Source organism: Delphinus delphis, chromosome 8 (assembly GCF_949987515.2).
Source record: "Delphinus delphis chromosome 8, mDelDel1.2, whole genome shotgun sequence".
Taxonomy (NCBI): Eukaryota; Metazoa; Chordata; class Mammalia; order Artiodactyla; family Delphinidae; genus Delphinus; species Delphinus delphis.
In genome coordinates, this window is record NC_082690.1 from 94074625 (window position 1) to 94102381 (window position 27757).

A 27757-nucleotide genomic window follows, 5' to 3' on the forward strand; every position below is an offset into this window, starting at 1 on the left:
GTTGGGTATTTTGGAATGGGAATGTCATACTCCCACATTCCTTCTCCCTCCCCCAATTTTGTCCTAAAAACCTCATTTAAGTATAGAGAGATGAGGCTTCCCTGGTGGCGCAGTGGTTGAGAGTCCACCTGCCGATGCAGGGGACACGGGTTCGTGCCCTGGTGTAGATCCCACATGCTGCGGAGCAGCTAGGAGCCTGTGCTCTGCAATGGGAGAGGCCACAATGGTGAGAGGCCCGCGTACCGCAAAAAATAATAATAAATAAATAAAGAGAGATGTATTAAATCACTACCTCTCGATGTCTGAGATACAATGAAAAGAGAAGCAAAAGCTTCCACACCTCATTGAGAAACACCTAGCGTTTTGCTTGTAGGCCTTTGCCAGGTTTGACTGTTTGATAGAGGAGATTCACAGCTCAAGTGGTCAACTATAGGCCTTGCTATTATATTTTTAGTGCCTTTTAAGTTCAGACTGCAGTTTTAATGTTAATTCCAGTATAGTAGGAAGGCCAGGGGAAGCACTGAAGGGATTTTGTCATAAAAGAGAGACCACGGGAGATTGTAATTATCCATAACTGCATAATGATGATTATGTAGTTCAGACAATTGCAATGAAAGTATGAGTGGAAGTTAGTCCAGACTAGCATCTCTTTTTCTTGTGGCATCTCTGAGATGATAGAATGAGGAAAGGCAGATGAGTTTTATATGCAGTCACCCAACATCGCCCAGTGTTATTGTGCATATTATTAAAGCAACCATTGAACTTATATCATGTTGTTTTTATTCCCTCTTTTTAAATATTTATTTATGTATTCTCTTGGCCATGCCGCACAGCTTGTAGGATCTTAGTTCCCCAACCAGGGATTGAACCTGCGCCCTGGAAGTGAAAGCACCAAGTCCTACCCACTGGACCATCAGGGAATTCCCATTCCTTCTTTTTAAATTTTTGTTTTTTAAATAGACTTGCATTCACCAAGGTCTAAGCAAGGCTATCTTTTGCACTTAAAAAGCTAGTTCTAAAATTAATTGAGCTGATGTCAAGGTCTTAGAGATTATAGAAAGATTCTTAGAGATGTTATGGAAAACCCCGAATGAACTTTTTGGCCAACCCAGTAGTTTCTTCTCAAAGTAGGACTTCTTGAAGAGCTAGTTTATAATTTGACAGTCTAACACTAAGGGATAGCAGGAACTTCATTTCATCTCTTAGACTCCAAGGCCACTGTCTTAGATTTTCTTGAAATTCAAAAAACCCCGTGTGTGTTGTTTTTTCCTTATTATAAACATATTATGTGTGTATTATAGACAATTTAAAAATATACAAGTTTATAGGGCTTCCCTGGTGGCGCAGTGGTTGAGAGTCCGCCTGCCAATGTAGGGGACATGGGTTCGTGCCCTGGTCCGGGAGGATCCCACGTGCCGCGGAGCGGCTGGGCCTGTGGGCCATGGCCGCTGAGCCTGCGCGTCGGGAGCCTGTGCTTCACAATGCGAGAGGCCACAACAGTGAGAGGCCCGTGTACCGCAAAATAAATAAATAAATACAAGTGTATAAAGTAAAAGATATAAATGTGCCTCTCTTCTTAATCCCACTTCCCCAAAGAAATCACTGTAAACCAACTTAGTTTTGTGCATATACAGACATGTATATGTTTATATCTATAAAAATGTAATTTCTTAAAAAAAGTATAGCATACTTATTATTCTTCATTACTTTTAGTTAATTATACATTGTGAACATCTTTCCATGATAGTAGATCTCATTTTTCTGTATCCCATTCCACTGGACAGTGGCTTTCTCTGTTCCCTCATTGCTGGACTTAGGTTTGTTGGGTCTTTTGTTTGTTTGTTTTTTGCAGCTAAAGGTAATACAGTGAGCAGCCTTGTATATATCTTTGCCCATTTAAAGAACGCCTATAGGATAGCTTCCTAGAATTTATATTCCTAGGTCAGAGGATATGTACTTTAAAAATTTTGATATATGTTGTCAAAGAACCCTCCAAATAATAAGTTTATAAGCCTGCTACCAGCATATGAGGGTTCATTTTTCCTACATATTCAACAACATAGTTGCCTGTTTATGATTCAGAAACAGGAATTGTAAACTGTAAGTCTCAAGGTTATTTTATATTATCTCTGATTTACGGCTTCTGCAAATAGCCTGAAAAATAGATGCTTTTCGTATTTTTCTTTTTATTGCCGCCAGACCTGTTCAGATATGGAATGTGCTATCAAGACAAAGCAATCTATTTTTATTAGTATAGATATAAAATATATTTTAAGGAATTTACTTTATCATTCATTTCCAAATACTTCTCTTCTTGAATATTTCTTACATGACTAGTCAAATCTGAATATTCACTTTGAAAGCTTGCTCTTTCAAGTTGGAGTTCAAGGGACAGCTATTGAACCTCTCATTCTCTTTGCCGAAATTTACATGTCATCACTTTTGAAATAAATACCCCTTGAGTTTACTGAGCACCTAACACTGATTATAATGGTGATGGACCAATAATTTAAGGCATATCCAAAGAAACGTTAATGAAATCTGAGCTTTATTTATCTATTGTTTGCTTGCTTGCAGGTGGATTCACCTATGAACTTGAAGCATCCCCATGACTTAGTCATATTAATGAGACAAGAAACAACAGTTAACTACCTCAAAGAACTGGAGGTGAGGCAACTGGACATGTCATATGCAGCTGATACTTGTTGCATTTCACAGGAGCTGTTGTGTTCAAAGAACAAGTAAAGCATGCTATTTCTTAAATCTTCTGACTTTTACAGGAATATTCAACTTGTAGATTGTCCTTTTTTTTTTTTTTTTTTTAAATCAGAATGCCATTTGAGCAATAGTAAGAGAAACAGACTACCAGAGCCTGGGTTTTATGTCTCGTTTTTGTTTTATTTTTTTATGATTACCTTTTGTTTATTTTTTTAATACAACAGGTTCTTATTAGTTATCTATTTTATACATATTAATATATACATGTCAATCCCAATCGCCCAATTCATCCCACCACCACCAACCCCCCTCCGCCCCACTTTCCCCCCTTGGTGTCCATACGTTTGTTCTCTACATCTGTCTCTATTTCTTCCTTGTAAACCGGTTCATCTGAACCATTTTTCTAGATTCCACATGTATGTGTTAATATACGATATTTGTTTTTCTCTTTTATGCCTCGTTCTTGACTCACTATATCCTTGAACAAAGTTTCCATGTATAAATTTTACCATCAAGTATGAAAAGGCATTATCTCAGGATATACTTGGAAGGAGAATTTGCGTAAAATATCAAAAGGAAGAATGGTTTGAATACCTCATAAAAATACAATTTTGTTAATTCCCAGGTAGTAAAAACTAGGGTCTTGGTATTTTGTGTTCTTATGATTGAGGTGAAGAGCATTCATCAATTTGCATCTTGAAAACTTTTTTTTTTCATTTTTATTTTATATTGGAGTATAGTTGATTAACAATGTTGTGTTAGTTTCAGGTGTACAGCAGAGTGATTCAGTTATACATATACATATAGCTGTTCTTTTTCAAATTCTTTACCCACACCTTGAAAACTTGATATTTATTAGTGCTAATAAAATCTGACCTTTTTGTTTCTATCATTGACCTTTTTGTTTCTTTGTTTCTTTTTGTTTCTATCATCTGACCTTTTTGTTTCTATCATTGATTTTCATAAACTGAAAAGAGTATTAACAAAAGTAGCAAAGAGTATTAACTATTTAAAAAATATTTTCTTTTTTCTCTCATAAAACCTGTTCTTAAAAGTTACAGTGTAAATTGAATCCAAATTTTAAGGAAACTTTAAGTTGCAGAAAAAGTAACCCAATTTGCAAAATAAGATTTAGAAAATTATTGGGAATTATAAGAGTCAGAGTCTTTGAGCGCTAGAAGGAATCATAAAGGTGATCCTCATTTTAGAAGCAAGGAAACAATTAGACCTAAAGACAGTGAATTGCCTGATTTTCACAAAACAAGTTATGGCAGAACCAGAGGCAAACGCCTTATCTCTTGACTTAAACCAAAGGTAAAACAAGGTAGCCTTTCATTTTCTAGTTAATGTAAAAGTTCTGAATTTCACTTACATAAATTCAAACTGGTACATTTATCAACAGCAGTAGTTATAATTGTATATTTTTTAAATTTCTGTAAATTAAGAAGGAGGAGCTTTTAGCACATACTAACCAGCTGTGTATAGGTAGTAGCACTTTAGGAATATTTATAAAACTTGAACACCTCACCATTTTTTAAATAGTATCTCACCTTGTTCCTACCAGTTTTGTCACTTATAAATTTGGAAATGTTGATTTTTATGAATACTAGGAAAAAGACAATAGATATATTTATTGGGCTTCATGCTTGGAAGCTTAAACACAGTGTTCAGAAAGATGCAGTGGTGCAGAAAGTAGTTTTTATTTTCAGATGCATAGACACCATTATATATGTTTATTGTTATCTCTCTAAGCAGGAGTATTATTTAATCTAAAGAAAGGAGTCTTAAATTAGAGTATGTGTAGGGGGAAAATGCCATTTACCAAGTCATTGAAAATGCAAATGAAAAATATTGACTCCACCAATTTTTGGTTAAGGTAGTGTAATGAGTCTATACTTAGTACTTAGTTTTTACTTCTGCTCCATATACATAGCAATGACAGATAAAAAACAAAACAGAAATCAAAATAAAATATAGTCAGGCCTAAACACAACATAAATATCTCCATAGACCAGAAATAGAACAAAACACTAAGTTGAGAATGTAGCTGAAACTGTAAACCTGCTGGTCTCAAAGGCCAGGAACAGGCTCTGGTGTCTGGTTGTTCATTTCTATGGAATAAAGGAGATGACAATATTTCGTGCAAGATAAAGGAAGATAACCAAATTCACTACTGCTCAAAGACTAGGATGGAGCTTGAAAAGAGTCTGGTGGGGAAAAAAAAAAAAGGCAGGAAGAAAAAACAAAACCTAATGACCAAAAAACAAACCAAACCATCCAGTGGTTCAATAATTGCATCTTCAATTTACTGAACACCATTTCAGGGTAGAATATTACTTTGGAGTAGAAACTCTAAACTAAAATTATGTGATGTGACTTTGGGCTTGGGATCTGGATAGAACCTGGAAGCAACTACAAAACTGTTAGACACAGGAGATGATCATGGAGTAGTTGGGAAGAGACAGACAGATAGGGAGAGGGGGTGAAGGTTGATTCCAAGATTTTTGACCTGAGCGACTGATGTTGGATGGAGTTGGTGTTAGCTGAGATATAGAAGACTGAAGGAGGTGTAGACTGGGGAGGAGTTTAGCTTTGGTATATTAAGTTTGAGATACCTATTAGGCATCTAAGTGGAGACACTGAGTGAGGAGTTGGTTCTTCTAGTGTGGACTCCTGGGTAAAGGTCTGAGCTAGAGGGATAAATTTGTTATGCCTTGACATAGACATAAAGCCATGAGACTAGGTAATACAGTTTGTCTACAAAGTAGTGACAACTGGATGACTTCTTAGATACCAAAAGACAGTGGAGGAATAGCATCAAAGTGTTAAGTCTAGAATTTTGTATTCTTTTAAATATAATATTTTATATTCTCTTAAACCATCATTCAAGAGTGAGGACAAAGCAGTTTTCTGACATACACAGACAGTTTACTAACCACAGACCCTCACTTAAAAAAAAAAATTAAGTCCTTCTGCAAGAAGAAAAGTAAATCCAGTGGAAGTGCATAGGATGTGTAATGGTGAGCAAAAACTTGATGAAAAAGTTGCTAAATTTATTTATTTATTTTCTGTGTTTAAAAGGTAAAACTAAATAAAATTACCAGTCTATAGGTGGGTTGGGGCATGCTCAATGATTACTTAAAGCATATTAACTCTTTTGTTATATTCAGGAGGCAAAAATAACTGAATAAATTAAAATCCTGTTGGAAAATGTATAGGTATACATACTAAAAATTTAAGAATATCGCCACCTTTCAGAAGTCTTGCCAAAAGAAATATAAATCTAATCAAACCACAGTATAATTTGCTTTTCACTATAATTGGTTTCTTTTGTCATTTTATATATTCTGTGTATTTAAAAGATTATTCTAAGAAAGGGTTTGTAGGCTTCATCAGACTGCCAAAGAAGTCCATGACATGAAAAAGTTAAGAATCCCTGGATTCTGGTGTCAGTATTCAGGAAATACAGAGGACAGAGGAACATGTTAAACCTGTGGGATGCAGTCAGTAAAATCTTGTAGAGTAATAAACTCTACAGGATAAGTGACCCAATTTCTTTCTCAAATAAATTACAGGAATTAAAAAAAATGAAATAGAGGGGTAACCGGAAGATTAAAAGAGACTTAAAAGACAATTCAACCAATTGCAGTGTGTGTGTACCTTACTGAATTTTGACTCAAACAAATTGTATTTTAAAATAAAGAGGGAAGAAACAGTTGGGAATGAACACAGACTGGATATGTAATATTAAGGAATTACTATTTTTTGCATGTGATAATGGTGTTGTGGTATTATTTTTTTTTAAAGAGAATCTTTCAGAATCATACTGAAATATTTACTGATGAAAAACTTAACCAAAAAAAGAGTGAGGACAGTAACCAAAATAATGGAAATGCAATCTATAGTTTTCAAACCTTACAAACAAAGAGAAGATACAGGAGGAGGGGAGGGAATGTAGAAAGTGTATCAAAACTGTATCAGGGGCTTCCCTGGTGGCACAGTTGTTGAGAGTCTGCCTGCCGATGCAGGGGACACGGGTTCGTGCTCTGGTCTGGGAAGATCCCACATGCCGCGGAGCGGCTAGGCCCATGAGCCATGGCCGCTGAGCCTGCACATCCGGAGCCAGTGCTCCGCAACAGGAGAGGCCACAACAGTGAGAGGCCCGCGTACTGCAAAAAAAAAAAAAAAAAAAGTGTATCAGGCAGGAAATGAGAAAAAAGCAGCAAAGAAAAAGTAAGATAAACAGAAAACGCAAAATAATATGGTGAAAATAAATCCATAAGATCATCAATCACAATAAATATAAACAGATTAAACAAACTGATTAAAACGTGGAATATCAGATTGGATTTCTTATTTAGTTTAGCTGTATAGTACATATGAGAAATATACCTACAACAGCCTCGATATTGCCATTCTCAGTACCTGAGGGAAAAGAAAGAACATGGTGAAGCATACACTGGCTCTAAAAATGCTTCCCTCTAGAAGGCTCAGATGATGCTTCTCATGTTACATTGACCAAAGGAAGTCATATTGGTCACATTGGAGTCTAGCAGAACAGTGATGTAGAATTCTCTTGTAAAGAGGGGCACAAATTTGTTAATAGTAATACAGTCTACCCCAATAATTATAACACGATAACATTTCATACCCATGAGATTGACATAAATTAAAAAGTAGGACACAGAGGGCAGACAGCAGAAGCAAGAAGAACTATAGTCCTGCAGCCTGTGGAACAAAAACCACATTCACAGAAAGATGGACAAGATGAAAAGGCAGAGGGCTGTGTACCAGATGAAGGAACAAGATAAAACCCCAGAAAAACAACTAAAAGAAGTGGAGATAGGCAAACTTCTAGAAAAAGAATTCAGAATAATGATAGTGAAGATGACCCAGGACCTCGGGAAAAGAATAGAGGCAAAGCGAGAGGATGGAAGAAATGTTTAACAAAGACCTAGAAGAATTAAAGAACAAACAAACATAGATGAAAAATACAATAACTGAAACGAATACTACATTAGAAGAATCAATAGCAGAATAACTGAGGCAGAAGAACAGATAAGTGACCTGGAAGACAGAATGGTGGAATTCACTGCTGTGGAACAGAATAAAGAAAAAAGAATGAAAAGAAATGAAGACAGACTAAGACCTCTGGGACAACATTAAATGCAACAACATTCGCATTATAGGGGTCCCAGAAGGAGAAGAGAGGGAGAAAGGACCAGAGAAAATATTTGAAGAGATTACAGTCGAAAACTTTCCTAACATGGGAAAAGAAATAGCCACCCAAGTGCAGGAAGCGCAGCGAATTCCATACAGGATAAACCCAAGGAGAAACATGCCGAGACACATAGTAATCAAATTGGCAAATATTAAAGACAAAGAAAAATTATTGAAAGCAGCAAGGCAAAAACAACAAATAACATACAAGGGAACTCCCATAAGATTAACAGCTGATGTGTCAGCAGAAAGTCTACAAGCCAGAAGGGAGTGGCATAATATACTTAAAGTGATGAAAGGGAAGAAACTACAACCAAGATTACTCTACCCAGCGAGGATCTCATTCATATTCGATGGAGAAATCAGAAGGTTTACAGACAAGCAAAAGCTAAGAAAATTCAGCACCACCAAACCAGCTCTACAACAAATGCTAAAGGAACTTCTCTAAGTGGGAAACACAAGAGAAGAAAAGGACCTACAAAAACAAACCCGAAACAATTAAGAAAATGGTCATAGGAACAAACATACTGATAATTACCTTAAACGTGAATGGTTAAATGCTCCAACCAAAAGGCACAGGCTTGCTGAATGGATACAAAACAAGACCCATATATATGCTGTCTACAAGAGACCCACTTCAGACCTAGGGACACATACAGACTGAAAGTGAGTGGAGGGAAAAAGATATTCTATGCAAATGGAAATCAAAAGAAAGCTGGAGTAGCAATACTCATATCAGGTAAAATAGACTTTAAAATAATGTTACAAGAGACAAGGAAGGGTACTACATACTGATCAAGGGATCAATCTAAGAAGATATTACAATTATAAATATATATGCACCCAACATAGGACCACCTCAATACATAAGGCAACTCCTAAAAGCTATAAAAGAGGAAATCGACAGTAACACAATAATAGTGGAGGACTTTAACACCTCACTTACACCAACACACAGATCATCCAAAATGAAAATAAATAAAGAAACAGAAGCTTTAAATGACACAATAGACCAGATAGATTTAATTGATACTTATAGGACATTCCATCCAAAGACAGCAGATTATACTTTCTTCTCGAGTACGCATGGAACATTCTCCAGGATAGATCACATCTTCAGGCACAAATCAAGCCTCAGTAAATTTAAGAAAATTGAAATCATATCACGAATCTTTTCTGACCACAACACTATGAGATTAGAAATCAACATGGAAAAAAATAGAAAACACACAAATACACAGAGGCTAAACAGTATGTTACTAAATGACCAGGAGATCACTGAAGAAATCAAAGAGGAAATCAAAAAATACCTAGAGACAAATGGCAATGAAAACAAGATGATCCAAAACCTAGAGGATGCAGCAAAAGCAGTTCTAAGAGGGAAGTTTATAGCTACACAAGCCTACCTCAAGAAACAAGAAAAATCTCAAGTAAACAATCTAACCTTACACCTAAAGGAACTAGAGAAAAAGGAACAAACAAAACCCAAAGTTAGCAGAAGGAAAGAAATCATATAGATCAGAGCAGAAATAAATGAAATAGAAACAAAACACTAGCAAAGATCAATAAAACTAAAAGCTGGTTCTTTGAGAAGGTAAACAAAATTGATAAACCATTAGCCAGACTCATCAAGAAAAAGAGGGAGAGGACTCAAATCAATAAAATTAGATAAAAAAGAAAAGTTACAACAGACACCACAGAAATACAAACCATCCTAAGAGACTACTAAAGCAACTCTATGCCAATAAAGTGGACAACCTGGAAGAAATGGACAAATTCTTAGAAAGGTGTAACCTTCCAAGACTGAACCAGGAAGAAACAGAAAGTAATCACAAGTAATGATATTGAAATCACAAGTAATGAAATTGAAACTGTGATTAAAAATCTTCCAACAAACAAAAATCCAGGACCAGATGGCTTCACAGGTGAATTCTGTTAAACATTTAGACAAGAGCTAACACCCATCCTTCTAAAACTCTTCCAAAAAATTGCAGAGGAAGGAACACTCCCAAACTCATTCTATGAGGCCACCATCACTCTGATATCAAAACCAGACAAAGATACTACAAAAAAAGAGAATTACAGACCAATATCACTGATGAATGTAGAGGCAAAAATCCTCAACAAAATACTAGCAAACAGAATCCAAAAACGTATTAAAAGGATCATACACCATGATCAAGTGGGATTTATCCCAGGGATGCAAGGATTCTTCAATATATGCAAATCAATCAATGTGATACACCATATTAACAAATTGAAGAATAAGAACCATATGATCATCTCAATAGACACAGAAAAAGCTTTTGACAAAATTCAGCACCCATTTATGATAAAAACTCTCCAGAAAGTGGACATAGTGGGAACCTACCTCAACATAATGAAGGCCATATATGACAAACGCACAGCAAACATCATTCTCAATGGTTAAAAACTGAAAGCATTTCCTCTAAGCTCAGGAACAAGACAAGGATGTCCATTTTCACCACAATTATTCAACATAGTCATGGAAGTCCTAGCCACAGCAATCAGACAAGAAAAAGAAATAAAACGAATACTAATTGGAAAAGAAGAAATAAAAGTGTCACTCTTTGCAGACGACATGATACTATACATAGAGAATCCTAAAGATGTCACCAGAAAACTACTAGAGCTAATCAATGAATTTGGTAAAGTTGCAGGATACAAAATTAATGCACAGAAATCTCTTGCATTCCTATACACTAGTGATGAAAAATCTGAAAGAGAAATTAAGGAAATGCTCCCATTTACCATTGCAACAGAAAGTATCAAATACCAAGGAATAAACCTACCTAGGGAGACAAAAGACCTCTATGCAGAAAACTATAAGACACTGATGAAAGAAATTAAAGATGATACCAACAGATGGAGAGATATATCATGTTCTTGGATTGGAAGAATCAATACTGTGAAAATGACTATACTACCCAAGCAACCTATAGATTCAATGCAATCCCTATCAAATTACCAATGGCATTTTTTACAGAACTAGAACAAATCATCTTAAAATTTGTATGGAGACACAAAAAACCCCGAAGAGCCAAAGCAGTCTTGAGGGGAAAAAACGGAGCTGGAGGCATCAGACTCCCTGACTTCAGACTATACTACAAAGCTACAGCAATCAAGACAGTTTGGTGTTGGCAAAAAACAGAAACATAGATCAATGGAACAAGATAGAAAGCCCAGAGATAAAGCCACGCACCTATGGTCAACTAATCTATGACAAAGGAGACAAAGACATACAATGGAGAAAAGACAGTCTCTTCAATAAGTGGTTTTGGGATAACTGGACAGCTACAAGTAAAAGAATGAAATCAGAATATTCCCTAACACCACAGAAAAAAAGAAACTAAAAATGCATTCGATACCTAAGTGTAAGACCAGACACTATAAAACTCTTAGAGGTAAACATAGGAAGAACACTCTTTGACATAAATCACAGCAAGATCTTTTTTGATCCACCTCCTTGATTAATGGAAATAAAAACAAAAATAAACCAATGGGACCTAATGAAACTTCAAAGCTTTTGCACAGGAAAGGAAACCGTAAACAAGACGAAAAGAGAACCCTCAGAATGGGAGTAAATATTTGCAAACGAATCAATGGACAAAGGATTAATCTCCAAAATAGATAAACCGCTCCTGCAGCTCAATATTAAAAAAACAAACAACCCAATCCAAAAATGGGCAGAAGACCTAAATAGACATTTCTTCAAAGAAGACATACAGATGGCCAAGAAGCACATGAAAAGGTGCTCAACATCACTAATAGTTAGAGAAATGTGAATCAAAACTACAAGGAGGTATCACCTCACACCAGTTAGAACGGGCATCATCAGAAAATCTACAAACAACAAATGCTGGAGAGGGTGTGGAGAATAGGGAACCCTCTTGTACTGTTGGTGGGAATGTAAATTGATACAGCCACTATGGAGAACAGTATGGAGCTTCTTTAAAAAAGTAAAAATAGAATTACCATATGACCCAGCAATCCCACTACTGGGCACATACCCAGAGAAAACTGATTCAAAAAGACACATGCACTCCAGTGTTCCTTGCAGCACTGTTTACGGTAGCCAGGTCATGGAAGCAACCTAAATGCCCATCGACAGACTAATGGATAAAGAAGTTGTGGTACATATATACAGTGGAATATTACTCAGCCATAAAAAGGAATGGAATTGAGTCATTTGTTGAGACGTGGATGGATCTGGAGACTGTCATACAGAGTGACAGTCATACAGAGTGACAGAGAAAAATATTGTATATTAACGCATGTATGTGGAACCTAGAAAAATGGTACAGATGAACCAGTTTGCAGGGCAGAAGTTGAGACACAGATGTAGAGAACAACGTATGGACACCAAGGGGTGAAAACTGCAGGTGGGTGGCGGTGGTGGTGTGCTGAATTGGGCAATTGGGATTGACATGTATACACTGATATGTATAAAATTGATGACTAATAAGAACTTGCTGTATAAAAAAAATTCAAAATTTTTTTTAAAAAGTAGGACAAAACCAAATGTTGGTAAGTTCATGGGGAGATGGATATTATCCTAATCTGTTGGTAGAATTCTAGTTTTTATAACCACTTTGAAGAGCAGATTGACGGTGACTAAATAAACTGAAAATGTATCCCATACAGCCCCATATTTTTCTCCTACTGGAACTCTTACACAATGACAGTTTTATAAGAATACCGTAGCACATTTAATACCAAAAAATATTTAAAAAGAAGCAACCTAATGGTTTACAGGAAAATAAATACTTTTTTTTTTTTTTTTTGAGGTACGCGGGCCTCTCACTGTTGTGGCCTCTCCTGTTGCGGAGCACAGGCTCCGGACGTGCAGGCTCAGCAGCCATGGCTCACGGGACTAGCCGCTCCGCGGCATGTGGGATCCTCCCGTACCAGGGCACGAACCCGTGTCCCGTGCATCGGCAGGTGGACTCTCAACCACTGCGCCACCAGGGAAGCCCCAAATAAATCATTTTTATACATCCGGTAGAATGAAAAATTTAGAGCTTTACCGACCAATGTAGATAAATGTCAAAAACATAATATTAAGTTAAAAAAAAAAGAAAGTTGTAGAATAATACATACAGTATGATAGTATTCATATAAAATTTCAAAATTTGCAAAGCAATGCTGTATGTTGATTTTGGAGATATAGCTGTAAATATATTTATGTATAAAGTAATATTTTAAGAAAAGTAGGGCAATATAGTAATATTTTATGAAAATGATGCATAAAACATTCAGGATAGTGGTAACTTTTGTTCTTTTAATTAATTAATTATTTATTTATTCTCTTGGCTGCACCGCACAGCTTGTGGGGTCTTAGTTCCCCAACCAGGGATTGAACCCAGGCCATGGAAGTGAAAGCTCCAAGTCCTAACCACTGGACCACAGGGGCATTCCCAGGATAGTGGTAACTTTTAGAAGTGAGAGAGGGATCTCAAAGGCAGTTAAGAGGGGCTTCAACTATTTTTTTTTTCTTGTAGAAAAATCTGGAGTATGGCCAAATGTTAAGATAGATAGGGTGGTGGAAACATGGCTGTTAATAATTCCTCTGTATGTTTGGGGAAAAAATGTCAGTGGCAGGAATTCCCCTGGAACACTAGTTACTTCAGGTAGCACTATCAATGCGCTAGATGTCTTCAAGGACTGAAATATGATGTGTTTGGACAATTCAAGGTACTTCTAATTGCTGAGCTATTCTGTGCCAGTTAAGTTGATAGATGTAGCTTTATAGATAGTCAGAGATCATATCATAAGGCACTCACGTGCCAGTATTATAAATGTCATGTTCTGTTACTTTCTGTATATGGACACCTGTTTCGAGAAGCTTATTTATGTCAACTAGCGTAACCCAGGGCATATTTTGATTTCTCTGACTTGTTCAACACATTAAATTCTCCTTTCTCTTACATGGTATCTAGGTTGAAATATTAGAAAAATCCTTTTGTGTTCTTATTTTCTTCTCAACAGAAGCAGTTAGTTGCTCAAAAAATTCATATAGAAGAGAATGAGGACAGAGATACAGGACTGGAACAGAGACATAATAAAGAGGATCCAGACTGCATCAAAGCCAAGGTACCCTTAGGGGACCTAGATCTGTATGATGGCACATACATAACTTTGGAGAGCAAAGATATCAGGTAAAGAAATTCTCTTTCCAAAAATAAAGTACGTCTTCCTGAACAGACCTTTCTCGAATCAATTAGAAATTATTTCTCTAATGAGAAAAAGCTTCAATCACTGTTGACTTTATTGAAATTTGAAAGTTGAAAATGTGTAGTATGTACAGAATTCTTACAAATCCATTAAAAGTATTTAATACCACAGTAGAAAATTGAACAATTTATGGTAAAAAAAATGCAAATGGCCAATAAACACGTGGAAAAAATATTTCTCAGTAATGATCAGATAAATGCATACTAAGACGTATTTTTCTTCTCTCAAACTGAAAAAAATGTTTAAAAATCAATAACTGGTAAAAATGTAGAAAGACTATATAGAAGTGTAAACTGGTTTAACATTTCTAGAAAGAGTTAAGCAGTGTTATATTAGCTTTTGAAAAGTCCACAGTCTTTTTTTAAAATTAATTAATTAATTTGTTTGTTTTTGGCTGCGTTGGGTCTTCATTGCTGTGCGTGGGCTTTCTCTAGTTGTGGCGAGCGGGGGCTACTCTTCATTGCAGTGCGCGGGCTTCTTTTTGCAGAGCACAGGCTCTAGGCATGCGGGCTTCAGTAGTTGTGGCTCACGAGTTCTAGAGCACAGGCTCAGTAGTTGTGGCGCACAGGCTTAGTTGCTCCGTGGCATCCCGGACCAGGGCTCGAACCCATGTCCTCTGCACTGGCAGGCAGATTCTTAACCACTGTGCCACCGGGGAAGTCCAGAGTCCACAGTCTTAACGGTTTGTGACTTACCTATTTTCTCCCTAACCATTTTTTTTTTTTAATTTATTTGGCTGCTCTGGGTCTTAGTTGTGGCACGCGGGATCTTTGTTGCAGCGTGCAGGATCTTTTAGTTGCGGCATGCATGTGGGATCTTGTTCCCTGACCAGGGATCGAACCCCGGGCCCTCCCTAACTCTTGATATATCTCCTTTAAGTTGAGCTCTCAGAAAATTTTGCTCTAACAACAGCTCTGTGAAAAAAGTATGCATGTTGACTAATATTGGTTGTAAAGTGAGATGCTTTGAGAATATGATTTAATTAGGGAAAAATTGGACATATCTTCACTTTTCATTCATTCATTACTTCTTGCCTCTTGATATTTTAGCCCTGAAGATTATATAGACACAGAATCTCCGGTCCCTCCAGACCCTGAGCAGCCTGATTGTACTAAAATTCTAGAACTTCCATATAGTATACATGCTTTTCAGCACTTGCGAGTAAGTAGAGAAATTTGGGGGGTTTTGTTTGTTTTCATTTTTTTCTTTAATCTCTTGCTTATACATACTCTTTTTCTTTCTTCTCTTCTTCCAAACAGCTTTATAATTTAACAAACATCTCCTATTTCTTAAAATTCCTTCAAATTAAATGCCATAAGATACCAAATTATTTGTGATTTCTATTGTCTTATAATCTCCTTTTTCTGTTTTTTTCTATTTTTTCTTCTCTTCAGGGTGTACAAGAGAGAGTTAATCTTTCTGCACCTCTACTACCTAAAGAAGATCCAATCTTCACATATCTATCTAAACGGTTAGGAAGGAGTATAGATGACATAGGTCACCTCATTCATGAAGGCCTACAGAAGGTAAGTCGTAAATGACTTAAAGAGCCCGGAGGCCCTGTGTGAACAGAAGATATTTTTCTCTCAGAAAATACCTACCTAGCTTGTTTTTGTCTAGAGAGTGATTTTAAATCATGATTACAGTAATATAAACTGTATAGTTCAAAGTTAGAGAGAAGCATTGATAATCCAGTCCCCTTTACCAGGACAAGATGCTGAAAAGTTTTATTTAAACTAATTCACAAAACAACAAATTATAAACTAATACAAGCAACAGGGCTTATAAGCTAGATTATATATTTTGAGTGTGAAAGAACATTAACATTAGTGTCTTTGATACATGTCTACACACAGGAAATACATAGATTATCACTGTTCTCTGAACAGGTAAAAGAATCACCACTAACAATAAAATCTTCATGTAATTTTAAGGGAACATCTACTTTAAAATGATGAAATGGGGAATTATATAACAGGACCCAAGAATTTAAAGGTATCATTCAGGATAACATATGGGAATTTAGAAAATAGTTTTTGCTCTTCTCTGTGCCTAAGGAGATTTGTAAAATGCAGGCTAGTTTCTAAGCACTATTATAGTGGTACTAAGTAAAATGTGTAATTGTAACATTTATATACAGTTTACTCAAATATATATTTATATGTTTATTCAAATGCATTATATATTATAGGATTATTTTTGTAGCTAAGTTACCTTCTTCATATTGTTTTTCTGAAGGTAATGTAAAATATTGCATCCCCAGAATTGATAAGTAATAAGGAAAAACTGGCCTGGGATTTAAGATGTCATTCAGAGAATTGTTAGTTGAAAGTAGATCATCGTGGTAAATGCTCTATAGAAAATTAAAATAGAGGGTAATTGAGTGGCTTCTTTAGGTTGAGCAGTTGGGGTTATCCTCTCTGGAAAGATGAAATTTAAGCTGATACTTGAATGACAAGAAGGAACCAAAAGTCAAAGATCAAGGAAGAACATTCTAGGCTGAAGAATGAACAAAGGCCCTGAAGCCTTAATGAGCTTGGTAGTATATTAGTTAGCTCAGGCTGCCATCACAAAATACCACAGACTGTGTGGCTTAAACAACAGAAATCTATTTCTCACAGTCTGGAGGCTGGAAAGTCCAAGATCATGTTGCTGGCTGATTTGGTTCCTGGTGAGGACTCACCTTCTGGCTGTGTCCTCACATGGCTTCTTCTCAGTGTGTACATGGGGAGGGAGGGAGGGAGAGATAGAGAGATAAATCTTCCTCTTATAAGGGGACTGGCCCTATTGGATTTTTAACCTTTATCACCTCTTCAGAGGCCCTATCTTCACATATAGTCACGTTGAGGGTTAGGGCGTCCATATATGAATGGTTAGAAACACATTCAGTATATAACAAGTGTTATGTAATTAAATTCAGGTCAGTATGGCTGGAGCTTGGTGAGAAAAGGGAGGATGATAGGGAATGAAGCCAAAGAAGTAGACCAGGGCCAGACTATGTGGGGCTCTGAAAGCCAAAGTTAGGACTTTGAATTTTATTACAAGTGTGCTGAGAAGCTGGAGCAGACGAGTAACATAATTTAATTAGTACTTTTTAAGGTGCACTCTCAAACTTATATGGAGAAAGGACTAAAGGAGGCCAAAATTCGAAATAGACCATTAGAAGGCTAGTGCAGTAACTCGAGAGAGATGAAGATGGTTTGGACTAGAAGGATTGGTAGTGGAAATGGAGGAAGTTAAACTATTTCAGGAAATGTTTAGAAGTTTAGAAGCTGATTAATTAGATATGGGGAATGAGAGAAAAAGAGGAATCAAGGGTAATTCCTTAATTTTTGGCTTGAGCAACTTGGAGGAGCAGGGTTGGGGTGAGAGAAGATGAGATAGAGTTCTGTTTTGGTCAAGTTAAATCTGAAATACCTATATGAGTCTGGAATTCTAGTAGAGGTCAGAGCTGGGTATGTAGATAGAGAATAATTGTTAAGTAGGGAGTATCTGTAGCCGTGGGATTACATATGGTCATCTGGAGAAGAGTGAAGTTTGAGAAGAAGTCCTGGGTCCTCCTACATTATCTGTCAAGCAGAGGGTGAAGGGCCAGCAGAAAAGATCCAAAGGATGTCCAGAAGGATGTGATATCCTAAGAGCCAAGGGAAAAAATGTGTTCAAAAGAGAGAGAATAATTAATAGTGACATTTGAACATTTATAGATTAGAGTGTAGATTTTATGAGAAATCTTTTTTTTATTTTGAATTTTATTTTATTTTTTATACAGCAGGTTCTTATTAGTTATCTATTTTATACATATTAGTGTATACACGTCAATCCCAATCTCCCAATTCATCACACCCCCACCCCCACCTCCACTTTCCCCCTTGGTGTACATATGTTTGTTCTCTACGTCTGTGTCTCTCTTTGTGCCCTGCAAACTGGTTCATGTGTACCATTTTTCTAGATGCCACATATATACGTTAATTAATATACGATACTTGTTTTTCTCTTTCTGACTTACGTCACTCTATATGACAGTCTCTAGATCCATCCACGTCTCTAAAAATGACCCAATTTCGTTCATTTTTTGGCTGAGTAATATTCCATTGTATATACGTACCACATCTTCTTTATCCATTCATCTGTTGATGGGCATTCAGGTTGCTTCCATGACCTGCCTATTGTAAATAGTGCTGCAAGGAACATTGGGGTGCATGTGTCTTTTTGAATTATAGTTTTCTGTGGGTATATGCCCAGTAGTGGGATCACTGGATCATATGGTAATTCTATTTTTAGTTTTTTAAGGAACCTCCATACTGTTCTCCACAGTGGCTGTATCAATTTACATTGCCACCAACAGTGCAAGAGGGTTCCCTTTTCTCCACACCCTCTCCAGCATTTGTTGTTTGTAGATTTTCTGATGATGCCCGTTCTAACTGGTGTGAGGTGATACCTCATTGTAGTTTTGATATGCATTTCTCTAATACTTAGTGATGTTGAGCAGCTTTTTGTGTGCTTCTCGGCCATCTGTATGTCTTCTTTGGAGAAATGTCTATTTAGGTCTTCTGCCCACTTTTTCATTGGGTTGTTTGTTTTTTTAATATTGAGCTGCATGAGCTGTTTAAATATTTTGGAGATTAATCCTTTGTCCATTGATTCGTTTGCAAATATTTTCTCCCATTCTGAGGGTTGTCTTTTCGTCTTGTTTGTAGTTTCCTTTGCTTTGCAAAAGCTTTGAAGTTTCATTAGGTCCCATTTTGTTTATTTTTGTTTTTATTTCCATTACTCTAGGAGGTGGATCAAAAAAGATCTTGCTGTGATTTATGTCAGAGTGTTCTTCCTATGTTTTCCTCTAAGAGTTTTATAGTGTCTGGTCTTACATTTAGGTCTCTAATCCATTTTGAGTTTATCTTTGTGTATGGTGTTAGGGAGTGTTCTAATTTCATTCCTTTACATGTAGCTGTCCAGTTTTCCCAGCACCACTTACTGAAGAGAGTGTCTTTTCTCCATTGTATATCCTTGCCTCCTTTGTCATAGATTAGTTGACCATAGATGTATCGGTTTATCTCTGGGCATTCTATCCTGTTCCATTGATCTGTATTTGTTTTTGTACCAGTACCATATTATCTTGATTACTGTAGCCTTGTAGTATTGTCTGTAGTCAGGGAGTCTGATTCCTCCAGCTCCGTTTTTTTCCCTCAAGACTGCTTTGGCTATTCAGGGTCTTTTGTTTCTCCATACAAATTTTAAGGGTTTTTTTTTCTAGTTCTGTAAAAAATACCACTGGTAATTTGATAGGGATTGCATTGAATCTGTAGGTTGCTTTGGGTAGTATAGTCATCTTCACAATATTGAGTCTTCCAATTCAAGAACATGGTATATTTCTCCATCTGTTTTTGTCATCGTTGATTTCTTTCATCAGTGTCTTATAGTTTTCTGAGTACAGGTCTTTTACCTCCTTAGGTAGGTTTAGTCCTGGGTATTTTATTCTTTTTCTTGCAGTGGTGATTGGAATTGTTTCCTTAATTCCTCTTTCTGATCTTTCGTTGTTAGTGTGTAGGAATGCAAGAGATTTCTGTGCATTAATTATGTATCCTGCAACTTTACCAAGTTCATTGATTAGCTCTAGTAGTTTTCTGGTGGCATCTTTAAGATTCTCTACATATAGTATCATGTCATCTGCAAACAATGACAGTTTTACTTCATTCCCAATTTGTATTCCATTTATTTCTTTTTCTTCTCTGATTGCCATGGCTAGGACTTCCAAACCTATGTTGAATAATAGTGGTGAGAGTGGACATCCATGTCTTGTTCCTGATCTTAGAGGAAATGCTTTCAGTTTTTAACCATTGAGAATGATGTTTGCTGTGGGTTTGTCATATATGGCCTTCATTATGTTGAGGTAGGTTCCCTTTGTGCCCACTTTCTGGAGAGTTTTTATCATAAATGGGTGCTGAATTTTGTCATAAGCTTTTTCTGCATCTGTTAAGATGATCATATGGTTCTTATTCTTCAATTTGTTAATATGGTGTATCACATTGATTTGCGTATATTGAAGAATCCTTGCATCCCTGGGATAAATCCCACTTGATCATGGTGTATGATCGTTTTATTGTGTTCTTGGATTTTGTTTGCTAGTATTTTGTTGTGGATTTTTGCATCTATATTCATCAGTGATATTGGTCTGTAATTTTCTTTTTTTGTGGTATCTTTGTCTGGTTTTGGTATCAGGGTGATGGTGGCCTCATAGAATGAGTTTGGGAGTGTTCCTTCCTCTGCAGTTTTTTGGAAGAGTTTGAGAAGGATGGTTGTTAGTTCTTCTCTAAATGTTTGATAGAATTCAACTGTGAAGCCATCTGGTCCTGGATTTTTGTTTGTTGGAAGATTTTTAATCAGTTTCAATTTAATTACTTGTGACTGGTCTCTTCATATTTTCTGTTTCTTCCTGGTTCAGTCTTGGAAGGTTACACCTTTCTAAGAATTTGTCCATTTCTTCCAGGTTGTCCATTTTATTGGCATAGAGTTGCTTGTAGTAGTCTCTTAGGATGGTTTGTATTTCTGTGGTGTCTGTTGTAACTTCTCTTTTTTCATTTCTAATTTTATTGATTTGAGTTCTCTCCCGATTTTTCTTGATGAGTCTGGATAATGGCTTATCAATTTTGTTTATCTTCTCAAAGAACCAACTTTTAGTTTTATTGATCTTTGCTATTGTTTGCTTTATTTCTATTTCATTTATTTCTGTTCTGATCTTTATGATTTCTTTCCTTCTACTAGCTTTTGGTTTTGTTTGTTCTTCTTTCTCTATTTCCTTTGGGTGTAAGGTTAGATTCTTTATTTGAGATTTTTCTTGTTTCTTGAGGTAGGCTTGTATTGCTATAAACTTCCCTCTTAGAACTGCTTTTACTGCATCCCGTAGATTTTTGATCATCATGTTTCATTGTCATTTGTCTTTAGGTATTTTTTGGTTTCCTCTTTGATTTCTTCAGTGATCTCTTGGTTATTTAGTAATGTATTGTTTAGCTTCTATGTGTTTGTGTTTTTTACGTTTTTTTCCCCTGTAACTGATTTCTAATTTGATAGCGTTGTTGTCAGAAACGATGCTTGATATGATTTCAGTTTTCTTCAATTTACCAAGGCTTGATTTGTGACCCAAGATGTGATCTATCCTGGAGAATGTTCCATATGCACTTGAGAAGAAAGTGTAATCTGCTGTTTTTGGATGGAAAGTCCTATAAATATCAATTAAATCTATCTGTTCCATTGTGTCATTTAAAGCTTGTGTTTCCTTATTAATTTTTTGTTTGGTTGATCTGTCCATTGGTGTAAGTGAGGTTTTAAAATCCCCCACTATTATTGTGTTACTGTCGGGTTACTTTTTTATAGCTGTTAGCAGTTGCCTTATGTATTGAGGTGCTACCATGTTGGGTGCATATATATTTGTTATTGTTATATCTTCTTCTTGGATTGATCCCTTGATCATTATGTAGTATCCTTCCTTGTCTCTTGTGACAATCTTTTTTTTTAAAGTCTATTTTACCTGATATGAGTATTGCTACTCCAGCTTTCTTTTGATTTCCATTTGCATGGAATATCTATTTCTATCCCCTCACTTTCAGTCTGTATGTGTCCCTAGGTCTGACATGGGTCTCTTGTAGACGTTATATATATGGGTCTTGTTTTTGTATCTGTTTAGTGAGCCTGTGTCTTTTGATTGGAGCATTTAATCCATTCACGTTTAAGGTAATTATCAATATGTTTGTTCCTGTTACCATTTTCTTAATTGTTATGGGTTTGTTTTTGTATGTCCTTTTCTTCTGTTGTGTTTCCCACTTAGAGAAGTTCCTTTAGCGTTTGTTGTACAGCTGGTTTGTTGGTGTTGAATTCTCGTAGCTTCTACTTGTCTGTAGAGCTTTTGATTTCTCCGTTGAATCTGAATGAGATCCTTGCTGGGGAGAGTAACCTTGGTTTTAGGTTCTTCCCTTTCATCACTTTAAATAAGTCATGCCACTCCCTTCTGGCTTGTAGAGTTTCTCCTGAGAGATCAGCTGTTAACCTTACGGGAGTTCCTTTGTATGTTATTTGTCATTTTTCCCTTGAGGCTTTCAATAATTTTTCTTTGTCTTTAAATTTTGTCAGTTTGATTACTGTGTGTCCCGGTGTGTTTCTTCTTGGGTTTAACCTGTCTGGGGCTCTCTGTGCTTCCTGGACTTGGGTGTCTATTTCTTTTCCCATGTTAGGGAAGTTTTCAACTATAATCTCTTCAGATATTTTCTCGGTCCTTTCTCTCTTCTCCTTCTGAGACCCCTATAATGCGAATGTTGTTGCGTTTAATATTGTCCCCAAGATCTCTTAGGGTGTCTTCATTTCTTCTCATTCTGTTTTCTTTATTCTGTTCCGTAGCAGTGAATTCCACCATTCTATCTTCCAGGTCACTCCTCCATTCTTCTGCCTCAGTTATTCTGCTATTGATTCCTTCTAGTGTATTTTTCATTTCAGTTATTGTATTGTTCATTTCTGTTTGTTTGTTCTTTAATTCTTCTAGGTGTTTCTTCTTTAATTCTTGTAGTCTTCGTTAAACATTTCTTGCATCTTCTCAATCTTTGCCTCCATTCTTTTTTGAGATCCTGGATCATCTTGACTATCATTATTCTGAATTCTTTTTCTGGAAGGTTGCCTATCTCCACTTCATTTAGTTTTTTTCCTATGGTTTTATCTTATTCCTTCATCTGGTACAAAGTCCTCTGTCTTTTCATTCTGTCTATCCTTCTATGAATGTGGTTTTCCTTCCGCAGGCTGCAGAATTGTAGTTCTTCTTGCTTCTGCTGTCTGCCCTCTCTTTAAATTAATCTAGGGACTTCCCTGGTGGTGCAGTGCTTTAGAATCCACCTGCTAAGGCAGGGGACACAGGTTTGATCCCTGGTCCAGGGGCAAGAAATCTTATAGATTTTTATTTAAAGATTTATTTTTCTCTTTGAATATACTATGATGAGTAGAGTATTCTGCTTATCATGATGCTTTAGTAGTTCATGTAGAATTTTTAATTTTTATATATGTATTTTTAAAAGTAAAGTTATTTATTTATTTTTAGCTGCGTTGGGTCTTCGTTGCTGCGCGTGCGCTTTCTCTAGTTGCAGTGAGTGGGAGCTACTCTTCAATGCAGCGCCTGGGCTTCTTATTGCAGTGGCTTCTCTTTGTTGTGGAACACAGGCTCTAGGCACGCAGGCTTCAGTAGTTGTAGCTTGCAGACTCTAGAGTGCATGCTCAGTCGTTGTGGCGCACGGGCTTTGTTGCTCTGAAGCACGTGGGATCTTCCCAGACCATGGGTCAAACCCATGCCCCCTGCATTGGCAGGGAGATCACGTAGACTTTTTAATTGATCTTTTTGTCCCAATTCACAATATAAGGTTTAAAAATAAGAGATTAAAAATCATTTGTTGATTTAAAGGAAAACTTTCTCAAAAGGCTACTAAAAAGGCAACTGAAGCCTAAGTCATAAGTCAAGTGTGAAAGAATATAATATTCTGTAACCAGCTACACTTAGTGCTAAAGTCTTTCATTGCAGCACTCAAGAATCATATTTTTTCCTTGAAGATAGAATACTTAAGGATGCTTAGTAAAGAATTATACTAGTTTTAATCTTTTTTTCTTAATATTTATTTATTTGGTTGTGCCAAGTCTTAGTTGCAGCAGGTGGGCTCCTTAGTTGCGGCCCCAGGGCTTCTTAGTTGTGGCTCCAGGGCTCCTTAATTGTGGCATACAAAGTTTTAGTTGCGGCATGCATGTGGGATCTAGTTCCCTGACCAGGGATCGAACCCAGGCCCCCTGCGTTGGGACCTCAGCGTCTTATCCACTGCACCATCAGAGAATCCCATACTAGTTTTAGTCTTAAAGATAACTTTTTAAAATAAAATAATTGGTCCTTGAAAAAAAAAAAAAGCTATATAAAAATGTAAAAGGAAATTAAAAATTATAATTTAAAAAGTCAGAGATAATTGCTGTTTTATATATTTTTGGAGTTTTACATATCTTTATAGTTAAAACTTTATTCTCATAGGATAAATTTTTTTAGTGAAATTTTGGGATGAAAGGATAATCACATTTTTAAGCCTTTTCAAATACATATTGTCAAATTGTCCCCCAGCGATGCTGTACTAACCCAATATTTCTACACTTAATATCTGAAGTTAGTATACACTGTAGCCAATAGTGAATACTGGCATTCTTTCTAATCTTTGCTAATTTTTAAAAGGAAAACTTGTAGCTCTTTATTTCCTTAGTTGTTGTTGTTAAGTTTTTCGCCTGCTAAGTAGTCATTGTTTCATATTTTTGAATTGTCCATGTTTTTGGCCCTTGTTCTTTTGGTTTTTGGTTTCTCTGTTTAGATTTTTTATGAGGTAGCTACACATTAAGTGTTGGCTGTCATACGTTTTTCCCATTTTATCTTAAACTTTATGACTTTTTTTCCATGCTGAATTTGATATTTCTTTCTTGGGTTTACACTTACATTGAGTTTTTGACATGATTCAGTTTAGTCTTATGACCTCTGTGTGGTTGAAATTTAGTATATGTTAGGGGACAAAAAATGCAAGCCACAAAAGGAGAAAACCTGTCTGAACTTCTGTTTAATTTGACTAAATAATGCACTTATTACTACATACTAAAGACTTACTTTTTAGCAGTGTGAAGGTCTGAGTTAGTTTCTGAACACACACGAGGAAATGACAAACGTTTACCTTTCACAAAAGCATAAGCCTTTCATTTGTTTACATACATACCTTCATTCAGATGTTAAATAAATAGGAAATTTTGCAATATGTTAATTTCAGGAATTTCATGTTAGAACAACTAGCATTTCTAAGTAGGTTAGATCCTGACTTCTAAAGTCCTGAAACAGGGCCCAAGTTGTGACCACTTGGTGGGATTTTTCGGCTTTATTTCCCCTTTGGAAGATAGTCTGGGGTTGGACTGTCCCTGTGTTTAGATCACACCTTAATACACCTGATCAACTAATGATCAGAATGCTGTCTTGACAGGGATAGTTTATTTGTACTTTGTCCTCTGCTTTGTCGCTACTGTAATGAGTCTTGATTTTCTTCATCAGTTTCAGACCAGACAGAGTGTAAAGGTGCTCATTTTGAACATTCTGAGTTGAAGAAACTATCTTGAGTTACATTTGGTTGTCATTTTATTTGTTTAACTTCTAGAACTCTTCCTCGTGGGTGCTATATAACATGGCTTCATTTTACTGGAGAATAAAGAATGAGCCGTATCAAGTAGTGGAATGTGCTATGCGAGCCCTTCACTTCTCATCCAGGTAGGATTCCTCCTCTTCTGGACCTCCTGATTTTCCATGTAACTCAGGGCTGTTAAAATACATAAAAAACAAGAAGAGGAAGCATTGTGTTGTACTTGCATTCTCCTCCATCCCTGTTGCAATTAGTCCCATCACAAAAATGTTAGATGTCAAAGAGTTCAAAGTGATGATGGCATAACATACTTCTGATTTCTGTTAAGGAAAAATATATAATGTAGATGCCCTCTGATTCACTTGAGACTTGAAACTAGGGAAATTGGTTGGAGGAACTATCAGAAATTAAATTATTCTCAAAGCAAATATAAGCCCTAAATACATTTTAAAAGCATAAAATCTCTGCCAGACCTTATTTTTGTGGCAAAATTTGTAGTTATCAGATTGAGTAAGCACCGTCAATTATGTAAAATTAAACATTAGGATTTTCTTAAATTATTTTCCCCATCTGTAAGTAAACTCAAAGTTATTTTCCTAAGCTCAATAACTTTGAATGTAATTTGCCCTTGTCAGGCAGTTATAGGCAATTGTGGAGCACATGCTTCTTTCCTGACATCTAATTACATCTTCCCTTCTCTTTTAGGCACAATAAAGACATTGCCCTGGTCAACTTGGCGAATGTTCTGCACAGAGCACACTTCTCTGCTGATGCTGCTGTCGTGGTCCACGCAGCTCTGGACGACAGTGACTTCTTCACTAGCTATTACACTTTAGGAAATATATATGCAGTAAATACAACTTTTTTTTTACATGAACCAATCCAGTTGCTGTTTTCTTTCTTTCTTTCTTTCTTTCTTTCTTTTTTTCCAATAAAAAATACCCTTTTCCCTTCTTTTGGTCCAAACAAGGGGATAGAAAGGAAGAAATTAAGGGAAAAAAACTTCATAGCAATAATGAATCATAAGTGTTTTAGCCTCTTCACAAAAAAGAAAATAATCGAATTGATACGAATATTATTTTCCTTTAGCATACTCTTCTTAAAATAGCAGTACTTCCAATTGAACCATCCTGTATAGCATTGCTGCATGTTATGGAGATTTGACTACTGATCGAAATAATCTTCACTGTATGAGATTTAGTGTGATCTCATAAATCATAAGGGGATTTGGACGGATACAACCAGGCTAACCATTTCCCCTCCTTTCTTTGTGTATGTGTGTGTGTTTGTTTTTGTCTCTTCAGATGCTTGGGGAGTATAACCACTCAGTGCTCTGTTATGACCATGCTTTACAGGCTAAACCTGGGTTTGAGCAAGCTATAAAGAGGAAGCATGCTGTCCTGTGTCAGCAAAAACTCGAGCAGAAACTGGAAGCTCAACATAGGTAACTAGGAGAAAAAATTACTGAAGCACCAACACTGTAGAACCTTAGGTTAGACTTGTGTAGGGTGATATCAGTGTTAATTTGTTCATTAGAATTAAGAAAAACACCTTTTCACTAATGCTAGTCCTGTCCTTTTTCTCCAATCAGGAGGTTTAGCACAAGTCAGTGGTTGTATAAAGGATTCCAGGAACTAGAGAATATTTACAGTAAATGCTGTCATCTAAATCTTAACAATATTGACAGTCAATTACTTGTATGAAGTCAGATGGAGGAGGGGGTGCTGCCAGATGCTCAGTAATTCTATTGATTACATTTTTATTTCCATAGAATACACCGTCAGTAAAATCACTTGCGCATGCTACATTTGAGCTTTCTCTCCTTTGACTTCTAAGGTTGGGCTATTGTTATGTTGGTTAAGTGATGCTGAGAGAGATTATTTGGCCCACATTTTAATCAGATTTGTGTAAGTTGTACAGTAATGGAATTCTGTTGTACTTGGTCCTTGTAGTATACTTAAAAAATATCCTGTATTTAATTCTATAAATAATAGGGCCAGTAAAGGAACTTGACATAACTCAGAAGTGAATTGTTCATCTCTTATAGAATTAGCCTTAATGTTTTGAGTGTACTTTGATTATTATAGAATTAAGTGGGGATTTGGATTTCTTTAAACTTTTGCCTATTTTCCAATCTGTTTAAAAGCCTAATGTAGTAAAAAGGAAAGAATGACAGCTTGTTTATACCTGGCTTTGTTATACCTGGTCAGAACTTGCCCTGGCTGAGTTTCTTCCAATATTATGCTCTTCTTATACAATCTGTGCAGCTATTAAACCTCCATATGTTAACAGTATAATAGGCAATAAGATTTTTGTGACTAAATATAATCAAGCAGCTGATTTATTGATACCAGGTGGTAGGGAATATTCCTTTATAAGCAGTTTCTGTGGTT

General features: G+C 36.3%; 1 protein-coding gene across 2 annotated transcripts in view; it reads left to right on the top strand.

Annotated features, from left to right (window-relative positions):
• The window catches only part of TTC17 (tetratricopeptide repeat domain 17), a 151815-nt gene that overhangs the window by 24363 nt on the left and 99695 nt on the right, over nucleotides 1-27757 (top strand). For both annotated transcript variants that reach the window (XM_060018742.1, XM_060018743.1), the window contains exons 2-8: nucleotides 2578-2667; nucleotides 13948-14117; nucleotides 15243-15354; nucleotides 15588-15719; nucleotides 25383-25492; nucleotides 26070-26214; nucleotides 26669-26808. In XM_060018742.1, the coding sequence (XP_059874725.1) occupies nucleotides 2578-2667; nucleotides 13948-14117; nucleotides 15243-15354; nucleotides 15588-15719; nucleotides 25383-25492; nucleotides 26070-26214; nucleotides 26669-26808 (899 nt within the window). The remainder of the gene's footprint in view (nucleotides 1-2577; nucleotides 2668-13947; nucleotides 14118-15242; nucleotides 15355-15587; nucleotides 15720-25382; nucleotides 25493-26069; nucleotides 26215-26668; nucleotides 26809-27757) is intronic.